Source organism: Vanellus vanellus, assembly GCF_965231255.1.
Source record: "Vanellus vanellus genome assembly, chromosome: 5".
NCBI lineage: Eukaryota > Metazoa > Chordata > Aves > Charadriiformes > Charadriidae > Vanellus > Vanellus vanellus.
This window is the reverse complement of record NC_138910.1, coordinates 51,664,411-51,684,527: the sequence shown is the minus strand read 5'-3', so window position 1 is coordinate 51,684,527 and position 20,117 is coordinate 51,664,411. Positions and strand designations below refer to the sequence as shown.

Genomic DNA, 20,117 nt, shown 5'->3' with positions numbered 1-20,117 from the left:
ATGAATGCATGTAAGCGTATTTCTTCCCATTGCTGTCCTTGCATAAGCCTGTCCCCAGGACTCAGCAGAAACTAGACTGTGCTGGGTAATGCTGTTGTGCCAATGTGTTTGCTCATTCATGTGTTGCTCCGTCCTCCCTTTTTGAATAGTTGATGCAAGAACTGTAGGCTTGCAGGAGAGCAATGCTGGAGCTTGAACAGAAGTTTCTGTGAAGACGGCAGGGCCGAGTTGTCAGAGTGGTTTAAAGAAATGTGATTTTCCTTTTTTCAGGTGCTTTTGTTGCAGTGTTGCAATAGACGTTTTTCTCTCACTCATGTAACTATGCATATATTTCTTGGCTTTTTGAAGCCAATTGTTTTATTTTTTTTCCCTCTGTGTGGTCTCAGTGCACGGAGCTATAATGCTGAGGAGAATTTGTAGGGTGTTATCTGTTTTACTGTCTCTGCACCCCGCTGCCCAGCTGCCACATTTCTTGTCATGACTCTTTCCTTTTCCTATGCCTTGCCTATGACTGAGCTAGGAACTTGTTAAGAGATCTCAGCAGTTTACATTGAAGGAATATGCTCGGATGCAGAAAGGCCTAGCAGTGAAAGTTACATTAGTAGAGAATGTAATTTAAAAACTAGCATTAAAAGCCAGGTGACACTGCTTTCTTTAAAATGTTACCTGTCCTTCCTGCTACATCTTCCTTTTAATTTCCCTTTCATATGACCAAAATGCTATCAGGAGTCCTCTAGCTCTGATCTGTCTCGTTGCTCTGTACTTCTTGGGTTTTATTTCCACCTTCCAAATCCACCTTCTGGAGCCACGAGAGGGAGCTCTGTTCTTTAAAATGATGAAGATGCATGTGTCAGGGGATGGAGATAAAATAGCTATTTTAGTCTTCAAATTTCAAATTGGATTTATAGAAAAGATCTGTGGGTGCATTACAAGGTGCTTCATCACTGTCATTGTGTCTCCTTTACATGCTCATCTGCCTGGGTTCCTTTGGATTTTTCTTACGTTCACTAGAACATGAATGAAATACTCCCAGTATTTGGCTAAAAGCAGTATGATATGCTTGGTACAGATTGGAAAAGTTCGGCTTTCAGATCATTATGAATCATAAATAGTAATTACAGTACAAGGGTGTTGAATTTCTCTTTGTGTGGGTTCATTAATTTGCTATTGTAAAGCTTTCTCAATATTACCAACATTTTTTCTTCAACAGTTCATTTCGCCCCTTAAAGTTGTTCTTGTATGTTATCTTAAATTCTCCTCAGTCTCCTGTTTCATTGTGTTTGCAAAGGGGTTTTAATATCTTAATCCTTTAGTACTAAATATCTAAGCTTTAACACTTAGAAACACCTTATCTTTTTCATAGGTTCATTTTTTCCCAGCAGAATTGCTGCTGTTCTGCAGCTTTCAGGCTGTCAATATTTTTCTTACTGCATTTAATTCCATTCTATTTATTATTTCTTATGCAGTCCAAATAGATCCACTTCTTCATTCCTTTTTCTTGATTCTTCATTGATTCATTCTTTCATATTGACTTTGCAGTTCCTGTATTAGTATATTTTCAGCATCAGACTGTAACTGCTATAATTTAGTAATCTCTGCTTGTTTTGGATGGGAAAAAAAAAAAGTAAAAGCATTCTGATGTAGTAGGAGCACCCTGAATTTGTGTTGAGAAGCAATGAGAACACCGGTAGCAGCCAAAATCTCACCAGCTGCTTCCTAGTCCTCCCATGGAGTATGGAGTACGCGCACCTTATTGGGAGACAACTGAGTGTGGAGAGGCAGTGGCACAGCTGCTGGCTGCTCTGTGAGGCTAGTGTGCCACTTTTGACAGTAGAGGCACATCTGTTGGCTCGTCTTCATGGCTGTTTCCAATGTGTTTTAGTTTCTTCTTCACCCTTGCTGCTAGCAGGTTGTCTGAGAGTCATGCGTAATCTTTTATTTCAGAGCTTTGTCTAAAACCTGGAAAGAAATGATCATACTGCGTTTATTTTCAGCATTTTTTTTTCTAGGAAATCTTTAAAATAGCAGATAACCTAAAGGATATTGAGGAGAGATCCGTTGTCTGTACATTCATGAAGATACAGGAATCTCCTTGCTGTATTTATCTTAAACCCAGAAGCCTAGAACCAACAATCACAATTGCCTTTCTGGATGCTTTGCAGTTACGTCTTACTGTGTTGGCATGATTTTACTGTGTTTTGTGTCGTAGGTGGCTTTGTTCCTCTTCCCAAGAAGAGCTCTTAGTAGGAGGTCAGGACTATACTTTTCCATGCTTGTCTCCATTCTCCTTTTGATGCAGTCTTCTTTCGTCATCTTCTACCTTTTAGCGCATCTTTTGTTTCTTGTTCTTTCTTGTGAGTCATTCCTTTCAGTCTGAAGTTCCAGGCAGTGGAAAGGTAATTGCTTGGACCAGCTCAGCTCTATTTGCATATTTCAGAGACATCACCTGTCCTTCAAGTCTATTCACTCTTCCTCCAGAACAGAGAATAATTTATGAAGCAATTCTTTTGGGTTCTCTATCCTTAAACAGAAATGTTTCATGCCGTCCACACATCTCACTGCTTTGGGTGCTTTAGAGACGTATATGTGTACTGGCTGCGTTGCTTCTTATATGTTTACCTGTTGTCCTCCTGCTTTACTGGCAGCAAATGACATTTTGGTTTTGGTGGCTTTTGCTGATGTGTGTGTGAGTTTTGCAATGATACTTATCTGCTCTCCCTGCCATCCACCTGCAGCTTATTGCCTACGTGTGCTCCTGCCTCTGAGCCCTCTCTCAGGCTGTGGATCTGCAGTACCTGCTGTTGTGGTGCTATACTGTGGTCTCGGCAGTGGATTTGGTGATTTAGGGAGGTTCCCCTTCACGAGCTGGTTGTCTTGCATCTTTATGCAATAACTTTATTCTGCTGTACATCACTGTCTCTCTACTATATAATTGGGCACTTCTAGTACTTGCAGTTTTTGTGACATTCTTAGTGGCTATATTTCCACCCCACCCCCCACCCCCCCCAGCTCTAAAATTCTACTGTCTGTCATGTATTTGATGTCACAAATCCCCGTTGGCTTTAAGCATCCAGATTTTTCAAACCTCAGATTGACATGGGAGTTTGTGTTCACAGGCACTGACCATCCAGAGGCGGGAGTGGGACAGCACCTCTTTTGCTCAGCAGCTTTGTACACATCTCTTCAACTGAGTTCATATTGCAGGGGAAGTGGGTGGAGGTGTGTACATGACACTGCAGTGGGGTGGTTGGGAGCTGTTATTGATTGTTTCTTGTAACAAGACGGTTATATGGCACAGATTAAACAATAAAAATAAATAATAAAAAAAGCATCCAGATTTGCTCATCAGTTTTAGCCTTCCATTTGCTGATTGCAGTTTTGGCATCTCTTGATTCTAAATATTTCCTTTTCCTATTTCTTATATTGCACATTTACCAGTTCCAATCTCAACAGCTTGTCACACTACTAACTTCAGTGGCATCCTTCTCCAAATGTTTAGAGGCCGCCTTTCTATTTGCTTTGACTGCTGAAACTCACAGGAGGACTTAATGATTTTCTATTTCTATATTAAAAAAAAAATGGCCTTTTAACTTGTTTGACTTGTCTGTGTAATGAGGAAAGTTGCATATTAGGAATCTGGAGAGCAGAGACATGTCTAAGGCAAAGTGGGAAGAGAGCTTGAGTTCCAAGAAAATAGACAGACATTCACCAAACATCTTTTTAAGCTCTCAAAGGTTTGAAATTCCAGTGCTGACATTTGCAGGGTACAAAGCTACCTCTGTTTTTTCAGCTACTGTTCTGTGCCTTGTTTGAGTGGAGGAAGATTTATTTCTCTATGTTCTGGACCAGCGAGTCAATAAGAGAGAAATACCTCTATTGCTGTGATGGTGTGGTTGCACTGAGTCACAGAATTTGGAGCAGCCAGGAGAGGACCCCTGGGGAATAGACAGTCAGTCTCATGAAAAAGAAGAGAAACTTCAGAGTGAATAAAAGAGCAAATGCACTATTGCTGCCGGCTCAGAGCAGTCCAGTAAGCTGGAAAACCTGCAGGAATAAAGCAAATCGATTTGTCCAGTGGCCAGTGGGTGTTTTTGCAGGAAGTACTGCAGGGGGCAATATTTGATAAGGTGGGTGACCAGTTACCCTGAGCACAGGGCTGGACCCCATCCCCCCTTCTTTCTCTTGAAATAACCTTTCTCTTTCGTATTTTAAGTGCAACAAGCAAGCTGAAACTAAAATGTGGAAAACTGAATTTGTAATTCAAGGATCCAGTGAAAAGCAGGAAAAACAATTTCCTGATTTGCAGAGGAGCTGAGCTGGTATGTATGCTTCTTGTAGGTTGCACCTGACGTTACTGAAATATTTTAATGATTGATTTTAAATTGATAAGCCTCTTGTATTTAAGTAGGATCTCCAAGGCAACTTGAAATTTCTGTAGTGACTCAAATACAAAGTTTGTGTCCAATGATGTTAAAACAGGCATTTGGAAATCCAAACCTGATTTTTTCTTAAATTTGGCCTCATTGCTCAAATTTGGCCTGTTCATGTCTGGAGCAAGCAGCTTTGCTCTGCTGCAGTTTACAAGTTTTATGTTTGTTAACTTCTAAGAATTACAATAGCAAATGGTAAATCATACTGTAGTTTCGGGCTGAAGTCTGTGGATTTCTTGGTTAGTACTGCAGGCTGATGGAATTTCTTCTGGAAATTAAGAAATGTGTTAGAAAAAAATGGTCTGTAAGCAAAATGAGTGCACCCATCATGTTTTCCTGTTTTGTCTAGCAGTCAAACAGATGTCTCCCTTGATAATCTGTCCAGGCAGCCACCGTTTGTGGTTAGGAAAAAAGCAGCATAGTGGTGTGGGCAGGATTACAAGGGGGATGGGAAGAGCAGGAGGGAAAAGACCTGTTTGGGTCTCTGCCTGTCATGAGCAGCAGTGGGTTCACATACCTGCTGTGCACTTTGGGTAAATGTCTCAATTTATGGCTTGCTGTACTGTGAGGTCAAAAACTTTGAAAATAGTGACTTTATTTCTTTTGTAGTATAAAAGCAATTTAATTGCATCGTGTAAAGTGGGGACTAATCGAATTATGGCTGTGCTCCTTAAAGCTTGCCTTCCTGTGCGGTGCTAATGCAGCATGCTGGGGAGAGAAGCCTCCTGTGTTCCCAGGAGCTATGCAGCAGTGCTGCCAGGCTCTTTTGCTCTTCACCGCTCATGTTTCTTTCTGGGTTTTTATAGATCCTTGTGTTCACCCTTAATGAATTTCATGTTTGACTTTTTGCTTGTTTTTACCCAAACATTAATAATTGCACTTAAGAATAAAAATTGTAACAAAATGCAGAAAACAAACTGCACTGTTTGCTATATGTATTTTGAAAGTTCTTATTTCAATGGATGACCGCATTGGAAGAAGCAAATCACTGAAATAATTAATAAACTATAACCGGGCTTTTCCACTTTAAAAAAAAAAAAAAAAAGAACAAAACAAACAAACAAAACCTGTATTGTTTTATTCTTTTAACAGAAAAGGAAGCACTAGAAATGAAGAACAAAACCAAGAACAAAATCAAAAAAATTATCCACCCCAGGCTTCTGGCTTTGGGGCATGTAAGACTGCAGTGTCCTCTGGTTTAGGCAGCCTTGCAAACTGCAGAGTTGGGGTTTTTTGTGAACCACCTTGGGGTTTGATATACGTCTTGAGAGGGGTTAGATCTTAACACAGATGGATTCTTCTGCCCTGCTGCCTTTTGCCAGCTGTGTGAGGGACAGTGTAGCACGCAAGCGGAGTTAGTGGTAGATGCAGTCTTCCTCTGGGAGGGGATCTGTGCCGTCCACGGCTAACAAAAGCTCACAGTTTCTGTACACCTTACTCATATAAGCAAGACTACAGGCAGTGTGATCCACCTTATTTTATCTAAGTTGGAAAAATGGCAGTTTATTAGCTGCTTGAGTTAGGACTTGAGTCTTTTGCTGTTGGAGAATGCTTTCAGAATGAATTTTTCTTATTAGCAAGAGGATGTTTTCTTGTTCCTGTTGTGTAAGACAGTAAAATATCAGACTACAAACATGAACTAAATTTCTCTATACCTCCTCACGAGGAAAGTGTGCTGATGCTTTAAGTACTTGATATAGGTCCTACTCGTAAACAAAGCTGTCCACAGGTTATTTGCTACCTTTCTGTCCCTGTCTTTGCACACTTAACTGTTTATCAATTTTATTCCGTGCAAGAAAACTCAATACTGGCGCACCAAGTAGGGGGTAGTGTGTCGCCTACCTGCTTTGTCATGTAGGCTGTTACAGCCTGAGGAGCAAATCAAATTCAGTTTCCTATTTATACTTACTGTTTTTAAAAGCAGCACAGGCTCATGGGCAGTGCAAGTCCTCGCTCAGTACTGTGAAGATAACACTGCCATTCCTTGGCTGTTGTTTAAGTGAGAAAGCGGATTAATAAAATAGTATGCGTAACTTCTGTTCGTACCAGTAACAGCATAGATGGGAGTTGGCAGCTGTTTAGCATTAACCCATGCCCCGAGGATGGAGTTATCAGAGATGTCCTGAGGATGCTTTGTTCTAGCAAGTAACACACATGCCAGGCGTTGGGGTGCTGTGCTGGTGGGACTGTCAGCTGTAGTGGTCTGGGATTTTGCCTGTAGACAAGCCTGATAAATTATAGGGCTGTTTCTCCTCTGCAGCTGCATCTTATTGTAAAGCACAAAACAAAATGCCAGATCCAGAGTGAGATTTTCAGTGGTTTTGGAATTGTGGTTCTGGCAAGCTGTGCATAAGTGAAAAGTTAAAATGAACAAGTGTCTCATAGTCGAAATATAAACAGCTGGAATATGTGTCAGCCTCCCACCCCCTGGGAGTCTATTGGATTGTTCTCTTTGATTTTACATCTCCGCAGAAATTTATGGTCTTAGCTTCTTTTATTTATGACATTGCAATCCTCATTCAAGCGATTGATTGAAATACAACGGTGCCAAGCTGCAAGCCTGTATTTTAGAAAGGTTGAAATTTAGAAAGCAAACCAGCAATGCAAACAGTTGCATACTGAAAGCTGCACTGGAATCCTGTACAGAGGTTACCCACGTTTCTATATTCCTAAACTTCTTCAAAGTAAAGAATTATTCTGACAGGGATTTATACCTCTTCTCTCTCATTTTAAGCTGCCTGATCTTGCTAAAAACATTCTGTATGGTAAATATACAATCTTGCTACCCCTGCAAGGCTAACTTTTGCTTGTAACGATGTTAGCCCCTATTGTTCCAGCTCAGATCCAGCAGTGCTGATGCACTATGTTGTTAGTGTACTGTGGGCAACATAACATATTCTCTTGCAGCTATTTGAGAATGTAACAGTACTTGTTTTCTGGAATTGCAAGCAAGAAACTGGGGGGCTTGTCACTTTTGGCTACCAATGCAGTGATTTTGGCTAAACATTTAAGTGAAGATGAAATATTTTTCCTTTTGAATATGTCAGTGAATTAATTTTCATCATCTTGCACTAATTCAAAAGAAATATCTTTTACTACCTGGAATGTATTCAGAAAAAAAGAATAATTAGAGGCATAGCTCTGCCTTGCTGATGCTGTGTGTGCTGCTGCAGCATAGTGATGCATGTAGCATCCTGGCATCATGATTCCTGGCTTACTGGTGGATTAAGACACTGCATGCTAGCCAGATATACCAGAGGCAACTGGAAAAAAAATGAAATAAATGTTTATATATATAAAAGAAGTCAAACTCCTGGCATTCAATAATGACAAGTTGTAACAGCATGAGGCAGGTTACTTTACAGTGTAGCTTTCTGTGTAGTCGGGACATAATTGCTTTTTTCTTTCCTTCTTAATAGATGTCCAGAAGTAACAGGTTTTGCTGTGTGACTGTAATGCACAGGTAGCAGTCCCACAGCACCTGATTATTCTGTGATCCTGCAGCTGTGGGTTTGGAGGCATGGGACACAGCTGAGTTCTGAGGTCTTAAAATGTCACTTGAGCAAGTGCTGTCATAGCTGAGAGAGCATCTCAACATCGGAGAAGGGCCAGCAGATCAAGTTTAAGTTGCTGCTGATCCTCTGCTGAAGGCTGTTGCTGTTATGGCTGAGTTGATAGAAAATTGATAGGTGCTGATACGTCCAGGGAGAGCCCAAGATCTTGGCTTAAATTGAGATGGCAAGACTGAATTTGTTGTCAGACTGCAAGCTGAAGTGGCTGAGATGCAACCAGGTGTTAACCTCTGCCATTTCTTCCTTGAGGTGGCAGTTCCTGTCAAGGCAAGGAAGGGTTTTAACTGCCACATGCAGTTGTTTTCATGTGTTGCAGACTTCAGCAGTAATGCTGCTTCTCCCTGGCAACGAAAATGTGGATAAGAAAAGTACTGAAAAGCTTGTTTTTGTGAAGTGGCTGTGTGAGGCTGGAAGCAGAAAGGAGCAGTGTTGTGGCATGAGAAGTGACTCCTCCAGCAGTTAAAACTTTCCTGTTAGGTTTACTTCTGTACTGGAATTCCACCAGCTGAAGCAAGATGGAAAATGAAGCTTTCGGTAGCGCTGGGCAACATTACAGAATTGGGCTCTGGGGAGGTTGCAGCATGGGCTGACAGAGGAGAGGTGTTGAACCAAGCATGATGATGTCAAGGGGTATAGAGGCAGGAGAGGGAAGCAGGCAGTGGAGATGCAGTTAAGAGCTTGCGGCAGAGGCAGAAAGCAGAGCAGGCTGAACGTCAGCCTGATGTAATGGGGTCTGAAAGGGGAGGAAAACCAAAGAGGAAGCTGGAAGGGGAGGTGGGGAGGACCAGGAGGGTAAAAGGCGCTTTCTCTGCTCAGTCTTAGCTTCCTGCTGGCCAGGTCACTTTCTAAGCAGCAGGGAACCTCCCTGACATCCATGGACCCCAAGTATCTTCCTGGGGTGCCTAGAAACCCAGAATAGCCTGATTTTAATAGACCCAAGTCCTTTTGGTCTGAGTAGTAAAGTGAGGTGGTGAGTGAGAGTGGGAGGAGCAGGGTCAGTCTCTCCTGCTTGTGGCACGAGGTGGGCGTTTGGGAGGTGGGCTTTGGCTTGCTCTACGTACAGCTTGCTCAGGAGCTCATGGCAGCCTCTTGTCAAACTCTTGCTCCTGATTTGGCCAGCAGCCCACCAGGCTGTGCTGGCAGCACAACTGTTTTGAATGGGTAAGGGTGCAACCTCTAATTAAAAAATCCAGTTTTTCAAAGTAGTTGAAGCTGTCGCAGAACTTTCAACTTGCCATGTCAGAGGCTGTTAAAAAAAAAAAAATAAAATTCAGGAGCTTGGGTAGAAATCATGGGTTTATCTCACAGAGGAGTATGTAATGCCTTGATTTTTAGGTGTGGAGTTGTAGATATTTACTTGATGGTATTCAGACACAGGAAGAGTCCTTGTACCCTGCTGCTTCATATGGCTATGTAAAGGCTGGTTTAAGAGAGAATGTGTTAATTAAAAATAGCATACGCTTTTAGTTAGGAGAAAATAGCTGTAATTGGTTTGTGTATAACATAAGCTATTAAGCTGTTTCTTTAGTGAAAATACAGCTTTCTGGGTTAGAAAAAGGTTAAGTGGTTATGTTTAGTTTGCACTTTACACAAAGTATCAAGGAGGTATTGAGTGTAATTACTGGAGATTAAGATTTTGGATGTTAGCTAAGGCATTGGCTAATGTCTTGTAAATGCTGTTTGTTTCTTACAGTGGAAAAAGTTATCCTTTAAAAGAGTGTTGTCTAGTACTTAGGTAATTGGGTATAATAGTGCCCAAGTATTCCTATTGTAAGAAAAGACAGTACTCCATAAATGTTTCTAGAGCATTTTATAAGTATTGAGCTGAACTAACAAACCTAAAGGCATATAAAGGCTCAGACACATTGTCAGTGCACAGCACTAAGGCTGTTCAGCAGGCAGCTGCCTCCAGATCCTGCTGCATTCTTCTGGCTGAGCCTGTGAAGGGTTACACCGCAACTTCAGAAACCTGTTCCTGCTGGGATGCTCTGATCCTTCCCTTGCCTGAGTCTGTGGGGACAGGGACCAACGAAGATCTCTCCATTTTGCCTTTTCTCTGTCTGCAGAACTCATAAATCCACCCTCTGCCTTCATGACCCAGATCTGTTGGAGGAAACAAATTTCAGTGGTGCTGGTCAAGCAGCCTTGGAGCTGTTCCTTTTGCGAATGGGAAAATTGGCCTCTGCTGCTGCAGTGATGCTGTTTGGTCCAGTGTCACTCCAGCAAGTAGAGGATGAATATGTCAACAGGCAGGCTGGGGGTGGGGGCTGATGTCCTTTCTTTATATCTCAAAAGTTAGGGTTGCCTTCAGTTTTCAAGCGTCAGAGCACATATTTCATCCCAAGCTATGTAGCCTCTCAGTATTTCCAGTTTGGCTCAGAATATATTTCTTGCTCGTGCAAATGGCTGTGTAAATCTATATAAATTAATATCTTGTATTAGATTGACAAAATTCAGCAATTACAGTACAGGCTGTGTTTGTATCTGTAGCTTGGTTGCCTCTGCCTAGGCGTTTGTGGATTTTCATATGGGTGATGTGACAGAAGTGATTGATTGCTTCCAGGACTGACGATGCAGTGCTCCGTGTTCCCCTCATGAAAGCGCCTGATTTCTGCAGGCTGTCTCAAGCTGGAAGGGTGCTAACAGGCCACTCGCTTCAGCCTTTGGTCTGCATACGTTGGAAGTCTGTAAGTTACTAGGGTGTCCACAAAAAGGAGATGAGGAAAGGAGAGTCTGCTGTCAGTCTTGTGTTTGCCACCTCCATGTTGGTTTTTCCATTAAAAAAAAAAAAATCCACACCACAAATCAAAAACTGTTGGAAGCCACTGCATTAGGTTTTTTGATTGAGCATGTTATTTCATTCCATGCATATGTTAAAGTGTGAGTCATGAAATCACAGCTACTAGCAAGCATAAAACTTGCTCAAAATTATGTTAATCATTTTACATTTATTTCCCCTCTCCTGACTGTCTTTACTACTAATTTCCATCTGTGATTATGGTGCAGTTATTAATTAAATCGTTATAGGTTAAATGAGTAATCTGCAAAGCCTTGTTTTAGATCGCAGCACTGTTTAACTATGCAGCACAGTGACATTAATTATAGTATGTTTGGTTTTATTTTTGTAGTGTAAGCTGGAAAATATTTTCCCTGTCTTAGATGACATTTGTAAGAGGAAATTCTGTGATGAGATTTAAAAGAACCAGAAAACTTTTTTTAAATGGAATATTAACTAAACTCTTTGCAATATTTAAAACAAACAAACCAACCAAACAAACAAACAAAAACCCTGACGTTATCCGGCAGAGCATACTGCCGTTTTTTTATAGGACAGTTTGCTCAAATTGTACAGATCCTCAGTGGTCTCTTGAAAACGCTCCAGGTGCTGAGTCATGTGCACACTCTCGCTGAGCTGCTGCTGGGAGCCAAGAAGGATTGTTGAGAGAGGAATATTAAAATAGTCTGTTTATGACAGCCATTAATACGGCTGGTGCGGAGGGTACAGCAGCCTTTCATGAAAGGTGGCTTTGCAGCAGAGTCTAACAGGGATGCTGCCCTCAGCTGACGTGTATTTTTATCTTGTTTGGATATAACTGGCCTCTGCTAGTCTGTAAAAAGCAGCAAGAGCTCTTACACTTCAGTGGGGAAGGGAGGATTTTATGAATCCTGTTCAAGTGTTTAATACAAGCACCTAATTTTATAGATGGTAAAAAAAAATAAATAAAATAAATCCTCTAGTAGCATCACCTCTGAAGAGTTAATATTTACCTTCCCCCCTGCTGCAGGTAGCATGAACTTCAGCTGAGCTGTAGAGTCAGAAGGAAACAGGTAGAAAATACCTTGGGAAGAGGACATTGTTTGTCCTCATTTCATGCTTCATTAGCCGATCTGCCGGAGGATCCTCCCGCATTGTTACAGGGTCAGGAGCCTCCCGGGGTGTTGGGGGAGAGGGGACATCTCCCTGTCCAAGGGCTCTCGTCTTCAGACCACCTGCATTTGGGGTGGAGAGCACCCTCCTCCCTTTGGCTCTCCTGGCACTGGCCTTAACTAGCAAAGGAAAAGACGGCAGCAATTATGGCACACACAATTAACGAGCTTCTAATCTCCAGCCTTGCGTGTAATTGCTGCTGTCAAATACAATTAGTGTCTGCCCAAGTTCCCTTCCCAGGGGGATGGCCAGGCCATGGCACAGAGGGAGAGGAGGGGGGCGAGCATCTGAAAGTTTAGGAGAGTTTATGTTTTCTTGTTGCCTCCTTAATAATCATTGCTCCTCAAATTGGGTCCAGAAATTTTAATCCAGAGCATTAAGGGTACATGGTTGCCAGCAAAGCAGGCCTTGAGGTCTACTTGTTGGGTTAACTCTGTGAAGTGTCTTCTGTAAAATTTGTCACCTGGGACTATACCAGCTTAATTACAATTCCATCAGCATACTTCAGGGATTTACTCATACCTTCATGTGAGCCTGACAGGGTTACAGGATGTCACCTGTCCTGTCATGGCAGCCGAGACTGGAGCTGCTGATCACCTCCCAAGTGTAGCTTGGGGAGTTGGGATGTGGGCCAGGGTTTCTCCTACCCCTGCCAAGCAGACCTCTGTGAACATCCGGCACTTGCAGCTCCTCCAGGCTTGGTGGCTCAGGACCGTTGGTTGCACCTCAAAGCCCTGCAGGCACGCTGTGAAGCAAGGCTGATTTTGGTTGCTTCTTTGGTGGCTGCTGAAGACTGCCACGTTCCTGTTGAGCAGGGCGTTTCACCGTTCTGCTGCTGTGTTTGCACCTTTCTGCAAACTGCTACAAAGCAAGGTAACGCGTGTCCCTAGCCCCAACGCTGGGTTCTGTGCAGAGCTGTGCAGGGAAACCGGGGAGCATGCCATGCAGACACCTGCAGCCAGAGGAACAGGTGAGCTGTAAGAAGGTGAATTATGCAGAACAAATGCAGGTTGGAATCTGCACTATGTATTTGCTGCTGTGGACACACTTGAGAAGTTTTATTTGTAGTAGTTTTGTTGGGAGTATTTCTTGTCTCCATCCCATAAAGCCAGCTACAGGTGCTACTCTGAGTCAAGTTGCATCAGGTTCAGAGGAAGAGAAAGTAATACAATAGTACTCTCTGAACATATGGGATAACTTCTTCCATGCACTGCGGTGGCTCGGGTGTGAGATCCTGATGCATAGCTCTCACTTAAGTTTTCTCACTTTTCTGTTTCCAAGATGGTGAAGAGCTTAAGTCTTGACCATTTTAAGGCATTAGCCAGTGTTAACTTCGAAGATAAGTATTTTGACGAGGTGAACCTTTTTGCTAATGGCTTTCTTTTTTTCTTAAATATGTATTTATGTGAAGCTACTTAAAGGTTTTGGATGTGGAGAAAAGCCAGAGTGAGATGTGAGGGAACTGGGGGGATGATAAATGTGTAGTGCAACACAGCTATGTGCCTTGCCAAACAGCTATTGCTGCTGTGAGTACTGGACTAGACATGCAAAACTAGCCAGGCGGAGTTCTCATTTTGCTCTGGATAAAACTGGGATGCCCTACACTTAATCCATGCCTAGGATCTAGCTCTTCTGATAACTCCAAGTTACGATTGTTTTTTTTTTTTTTCCAAAAGCTTTACTGAAACGTGGTATTCCTGCTGTTTTGTGGTATCTTTGTAGGACTTCTCTATACCTTTCCTTCTGTCAGATTCATGAGCCCCTTGCCCTACATATAAAATAGCTGTGTACTGTTTGGTCCAGTTCAATCCCAGCTAATCGCTGATGGTAAGTTCACTTGCATCTCTATAATGAGTTCTGGCACGTGAGTTTGAAGTGAGTCATTGGAAGGGCCCTTGGAAGTGCCATCTTGTGAAATCTTTTGTAGCCTTTTTTGTGTAGATTGGAACAAAGCTTGGGCTCAGAGATGAAAAATAATAAATCCCTGTCCTGTCTTCAGGGATATAGCAAGAGATTGGCCCACCAAACTAACCCCCGACAGGAAACTACGTCTCTTCCTCTTAGACAATAATTTTCATCCTGCTCTCCTAAAATGCAAGAAGATAAGTGGATCATGCTGTGATCATGGGAGACTTTTAAGACCCAAATAGAAGGTGAACTCAAAGCTCTCACAAAGAAAATGTTTGTCTCTAATGTTTTCCCCTTCCATAACGCTTAGTATGATAAAACTATCTTCTCTTTCCCCTTTATTTTTCAATCATGATTAGACTTTAATGTTGTTAAAGCTTATAAGTGAGTTTGAGCTACTGTCTCGTTGAAGAGAAGATGGAGCTGAAATTGTCAGTGAGGCATTGGACAGGGTTTTTTAATGTGTCTGTCATTATATGTTAACCTCTGAACTAGGACACGACTTCTGTTTTATGGCTGACAACAATTTAAAGGTATACATCTTGACATCGTGGATAAAGGAAGAAGGGGGGTGGAGAAAAAAAGTGAATTAATGATGTTAGCAAATATTAGTCCCTGTATTTCCATTTAGTTCAGAAAGTGGTTGTCAGGCTTTGAGACTGTCTGGAGCAGCATTGTCAGTGACAGCCAGTCGAGATGCGATTGTACCCTGAATTGAGCCGGTCTTTTATTGACAAATACAGTGCACTGAGGCAGAGATGAGGATGCTGTGCTGTCTGTTCCGGGAGGAGTGTGACTTTTCTCCTGGCATTCCTGGTGACATTTGAGAAGGATAGTTCTGGGCTTAGTGGAGTTCCATGTGCCAGTCCGTGAGCGTATCGGGAGTCAGGGGAGTTGAAAATGTCTCTTAATGAGTACGTATGCTGCATACTGAAGCACATATTTGCCCGTGATTTATGCTAGCTTTGGTCAACCAGATCCACCTACCAAAGTTAACTGTCAAGAGTAATAGTGACTTTGATATCAGCCTTAACTGTACACAAGCAACAAAGAATCAATGGCCAAGAGTTAGGAGAAGACACGAGAAATTCCCGTGCCTCTTAAGGGATCTCTTACACTTCTTTATTGTCTCTTCCCACATCTCTTACATGCCACTGCCTGTGCTTTGGCACTAGAATACAATCCTCCACGTTTTCTTCCCGTGCTGTCACAAATTCTCCTTTATTCCCACAGTTTTTAACTGGCAGTTTGAGGGCAACCCCCTCACGCTCGTGGAACCCTCAGTAATTTTGCCTTTTCTACAGCATCTCTCTTACATGGTCCTGACTGGCGATAATACTGCTGTCATCTCTCTGGGCTTCAGGTTGCAAATTACGGGAGCCTGGGATCCTGTTATTTTTTAACTATCATTAGTTACATGTGTATCTGCAGTGCTTTTGGACAGCGCTGCCAGCAGTGAAAGAAATTGAGCTGGCTTGATTGAGAGCCACGTAGTTAATTATTACTGCCTTTTTTTTTTAAAGGAGGAGAGAGAGAATTTGCAGTGTCAGTTTTTAATTTCAATGTGGTTTGCAAGCTAATGTGACTTTAAAGTCACTGGTCATCACCTGTGTATATGTGGTATTCCCTTTGTCTTTCCAGCCCTAAAGGCCTCTTTCTGCTGTAGAAATGTCAAGAGATTTGAGAAGGAAAGTGCATCTGCGTGTTACTCATCTCATCAGCTAGTGTAAGCGACAAATAAAACCACTGGTTCCTGTTAGTGCAATAGCTGTGATGTGGTTTGGAAGGAGCAACTCCTTTGTCCCACTTCTCATTACCCAGTTTGGTACATTGTGCTTAGGTATTGTGTGTGAGTCCCTGGCAGGCTGGGTAGTATAGATAATGCAAATGGGCAGATGAGCTCATGGTATAGGCAAGTTGTCAAGGAGGGCTGGAAAGAAACCAGTTTGTATCTGTGCTGAGGCAGAGTTAATGTTTTTGGGTGGAAGCGTTCCTCGTAGCCTGGACAGATTCCCCTTGGGATGTCTGGTAGTGATGAATGGTGGAGCCACGATGCTGTCTTTCATGACTTTGCTGACTAGAGGCACACATTAAGTCCTGAGAGGATAGCTGAGACTTTTTCTGTACATTTTTCATAAACTTGTTCTACATATTGAGGACTGTGATGAAATAAGCTTGGTTCAACATTCATAAATTGAATATTCAGTTACTTATTTCTGTGTGAAAGAGATGAGATAAAAGCTACTTGGACAAAGTAACCTGTATGTGGATTAAAAGCCAGAAAAGTTTTTGCCTTAGCATTTTTGGGAAAGCCTTTATCACTAAGTTTTCTGATGACCTTGTGGACTCAATCAACATGATTAATCTTTGGTAGCAATGCATTGGTTGTGCAAAGAAGGTGAACTTAACCCAAGAAACCTTTTTTTTACAATTTCTGACTCCAGCAAGATGAAATGTATTTTTCTCAAGTGTTGTTTCTGACCTTGGAAAAAAAAAAAAAAGCAACAACCAAAAACTGTAGTGGGAAGAGATGAAAGAATATCGATTAAAAAATTTTTTGTAGTTTCTGATACTGGTTGAATGATCACTGTCCTTCAATATCAAAGAAAGTGGACTAGTTGTGAGTATAGCTTCATTTTATATAATTTTGTTATAGAATTATTTTATATTTATCATCTGAAATTAATTTTCTTTATAAGTGGTGTGCAAATAATTGATGGACAATAAGGTTCTCTGCTAAATAATTTTTTAAGGGGGGCATTGCACTGTAAAGACTCTGAAGCCCTTTCCCTTCAGGAAAGGAGAACTTCACGTCACCTTTTACTCTAAATTAGAGAAAGCCTACTCACCATAGGATAGTTCTCAAAGCAAATTTCCTTTCCAATTTTTTCTTATAAACAAGTATGTCGGATACCTGCAAACCCAAATATTACAGCTTTGGGCTGGTACGGGAGAGCTGAAAGGTGGAACTGATTGGCTCAAACTGGGCAAAATGTATAAGTAAATGTATTGTGGGGAAACAATAAACTGATTTAAAACAAAAGCAACCTAGGGAACAGGAAGAGAAAGAAATGTAAGCAGGTTTTATTTAAAAAAAAAAAAAATCAAGATCTTTCTAGGTAGAATTCTGATGAGGCAGCAACACTTTTTGGCGTAATCAGCAGTGTATTGCAGCTACTGAGAGACTGCTAGAGGTTGGGACGGCTTTCCCTGTGTTTCTGATTTTATTCACCCTGGGTGTGATAATCTCTCGTCCTGGAAGGCCACAGACGTGTCCACTGACAACAGCATGTTGCAATTAATGGGCTGGTTTTATAAGGAATTACTGCTGCGAATTGCAAACCAGTTTTGATTGCTTACCTGAAGACCAAGATACTAGATGCCCTAAGAAGAGTTAGGGTTTCTGGTGCCCTGTACCCCCTTACCCTTTGCTGGAAGTCTGGCATCAATGTAAAGTCAGGCAGTTGAAGAGCCCAAGCTGCAGGATGTTTTTTTGAAGAGGTAGGCCTGAGGCTCCGTATCGATCAATCATTATTCTAATTGTTCATTTCTATTATGGTGGGAAACATGCAGAATCCTAGAGTTCCTGGGAGTAAATCATTTGGAAATGCTGCCCATTATAAAATTTAATTTTAAATCTATATTAAATAGATTTATAAAGGCAAGCTTTGCAATCTAGTAACATAACATTATGCTACCTCACAGAGGCTCAGCTTTTGGGTCCTAAGGGGCCATGGCTGGCAGTGCTGCGGAGGCAACACTTTGGCTTGTTGTGAGCGGGACAGTGAGGATACCAAGCCTACCTTTTGGGTGACCCTTCTGGGCCGCCTTCAGAGGAGCATTGATCTGGTTTGCTGAGAGATTCATCCAGGTGTTCTGGATGGAGTAGGGTCATGGGGTACCATCTGCCATGAAGATGAGGCTTCTAGAGGGCTGATCCCATCTCTGGGGCAGGGGAAGGGGTGGGAGATGGCAGAGGGGTGGCACACGCTGGAACAGGATGGGAGCAAGGATGCTGGACCAATCTTTCTTTTTCTTTCAGACGGCAGAGAAGAGGGGAAAGGAAAGCAAAACTGCATTTGGAGGCCCTGTTGTCAGCTCATTATATCAAGAAGAAACAATCAGGTGATTATCTGTGCTGGACTTCAGTTAAAACAGTATTTTTCTAATGTCATTTTGTTAAGCCTTTTTTTTTTTTTCTTCAATATTGCACAAGTGTGGTGGCAACTACAACAGGATAATAAATGACAGGAAAGAACTTTTCAGGTCCATAATCATTTAAATCAATAACTGCCTGTATCACTGCCAGGTAGTAACCTTTCCCTAGCGCAAGATGTGGGGGAAGGGCAAGGCTTCCCATTTTTCAGTTATATGGCTAAAAGAAGGTAATATTGGATATTTTTAATAGAAAGCTATTCAGACACTACCTTTTTCAAGTAGTTATTTCTTTACCAATATGTTCATTAAGGATTGTTCAGTGAAGGTTTTAATGTTGGACAGTGTTTGCCTTCAGGGAGAGTTTGTACCTTATATCAAATTTAATTTTTTCTAGCTTCCACAGCTTGCATAGCAGAAACACATTTACTGAACTAGTATGGTTGCTATTTAAAAGCTGTCAAGGTGCAAGTAGTAAGTGACATTAGCTACTGAATAAGGACGGCTGGGTTTTCTTGTTTGGTTGGTTTTTATTGTTCCAGACTACTAATCAAGGGTATAATATTAACTCCAATACCTAAATGGTTATCTGGAGGATCTCTCAGAATACAGGATCGTATTTTTAGTTAAGGTGAACAGTCAGGGAAGACTAAATTTTTGAGCAGTGTTTGCTGTCATGTTGCAGTCATCCATTTATGTGTATGTGATCCCATTTGTTTTATTGAATGTCTTGCATCATTTTAGTCCCAGGAAATTAAAAGATAAACAGTGTTTTCTCTACACACAGCCTCCCAAGCTTATTGAGAACTTGCCTGAAGTGTTAAAACTCTAACACAGCATTTCTTTGAATTGTTGTCACAAACTAATGAAAAATAAATCTTGAGCAGGTGGCTCCAAACCCTTTGCAAGGAACTCGGGTACAAATTGATATGGCTGCATTCTGAGTAAGCAAATTTGGTCGCAGTTTTGTGCTCAGCAGTTGTGCAGGCACTTCCCTCAGTGTTGCAATCTGCTTTATAGTGAGATGGAACAGTTATCCAGGAGTAGCCTTCTCTGCCTCACATGGAGAGCCAACACATCTTTAACTTGCACCTGGACCTTGACCAGAGGTGGTCAGGTTTGATCTTGGTTTAACACACTGTTTGAGGAATAGCAGTTCTGCTAGCCACAAGCTCCTTTTCTTCCCTGTTCTGTCAATGTAAGTCTCGGCCAATATCCTTCATGTCATAGTTTGACCTTGTGGTTTAAATCCTGTTTGAGCTTTTCTTTTAGGAGTGGAACATGTCAGTGCTGCCCAGTGTTGGGTGCTAAGTGTGAGCTATGCTTAGTCCTACAGTGCTTTCAGTGTCTTGGCTATCCCAAGTACTGCCTGTGCCCCTTCTTGGATATAAAATACAGCACAATGTACAGAAAAAACAGAGTTTACCCTGGTTGGCTTGACTAAATCTTCTTGTCATATTTTTGTCTTTATTTCCATGAGAATATGACTTGTGCAGGACTTGAAAGTAAGTACATCTCCAAATACATTTTTCCCAAACATACCGTGGGGAAATATGTGCTGTATGTCTAGTATAGCATAGCTATATTGGATGTAGGTAGATGTAGTCTCTGACACGGCTGGAATAGGGTAATTCTGCTGAAAGTGAGTTAAATGAAGTTTCCTGTCTGCTGGCAGAATGGAAACTCATGATCCATTAGCAGAGCTTGGTTTGCAGGCATTGGTGTTTTCAATTGCAAGATAGGAAGTCGGCAAGTGTCATCATAATCTCACCCACATACAGGTTGTACAGCTTCAGATTTCTCACTGCAGTTGCCCATGTATTATGACTTTTGCCTACTGTTCATTCTCTTACTACAAGGAATAAATGTGCACAAGTATAGGCACATCTCTAATGGTGATAATTATAATAGTAAAAGCATAGCCCTAAACAGCAAAATTGCACCGGTACAAAGTCTGGAAGCAGATGAGCCAAAGAAGGGTGGCCCTATGCATTCAATTTGGCATCCAAGTTTATTTAAAGCATGGAGTGAATTGTCTCCATAGTAATATGGCTCACTGAGAAGGGTGACTTTTCTGAGGCTGTGAGTGGTTGCTTAGAAGACCATAAGATTAGCATTCAGTAA

The 20,117-nt window shown here is 41.7% G+C and overlaps 1 protein-coding gene across 1 annotated transcript in view; it reads left to right on the top strand.

Moving 5' to 3' along the window:
- The window catches only part of ACBD6 (acyl-CoA binding domain containing 6), an 88,116-nt gene that overhangs the window by 9,139 nt on the left and 58,860 nt on the right, over positions 1–20,117 (top strand). Inside the window, exon 4 of the mRNA XM_082483309.1 lies at positions 17,881–17,963. Within this exon, the coding sequence (XP_082339435.1) occupies positions 17,881–17,963 (83 nt within the window). The remainder of the gene's footprint in view (positions 1–17,880; positions 17,964–20,117) is intronic.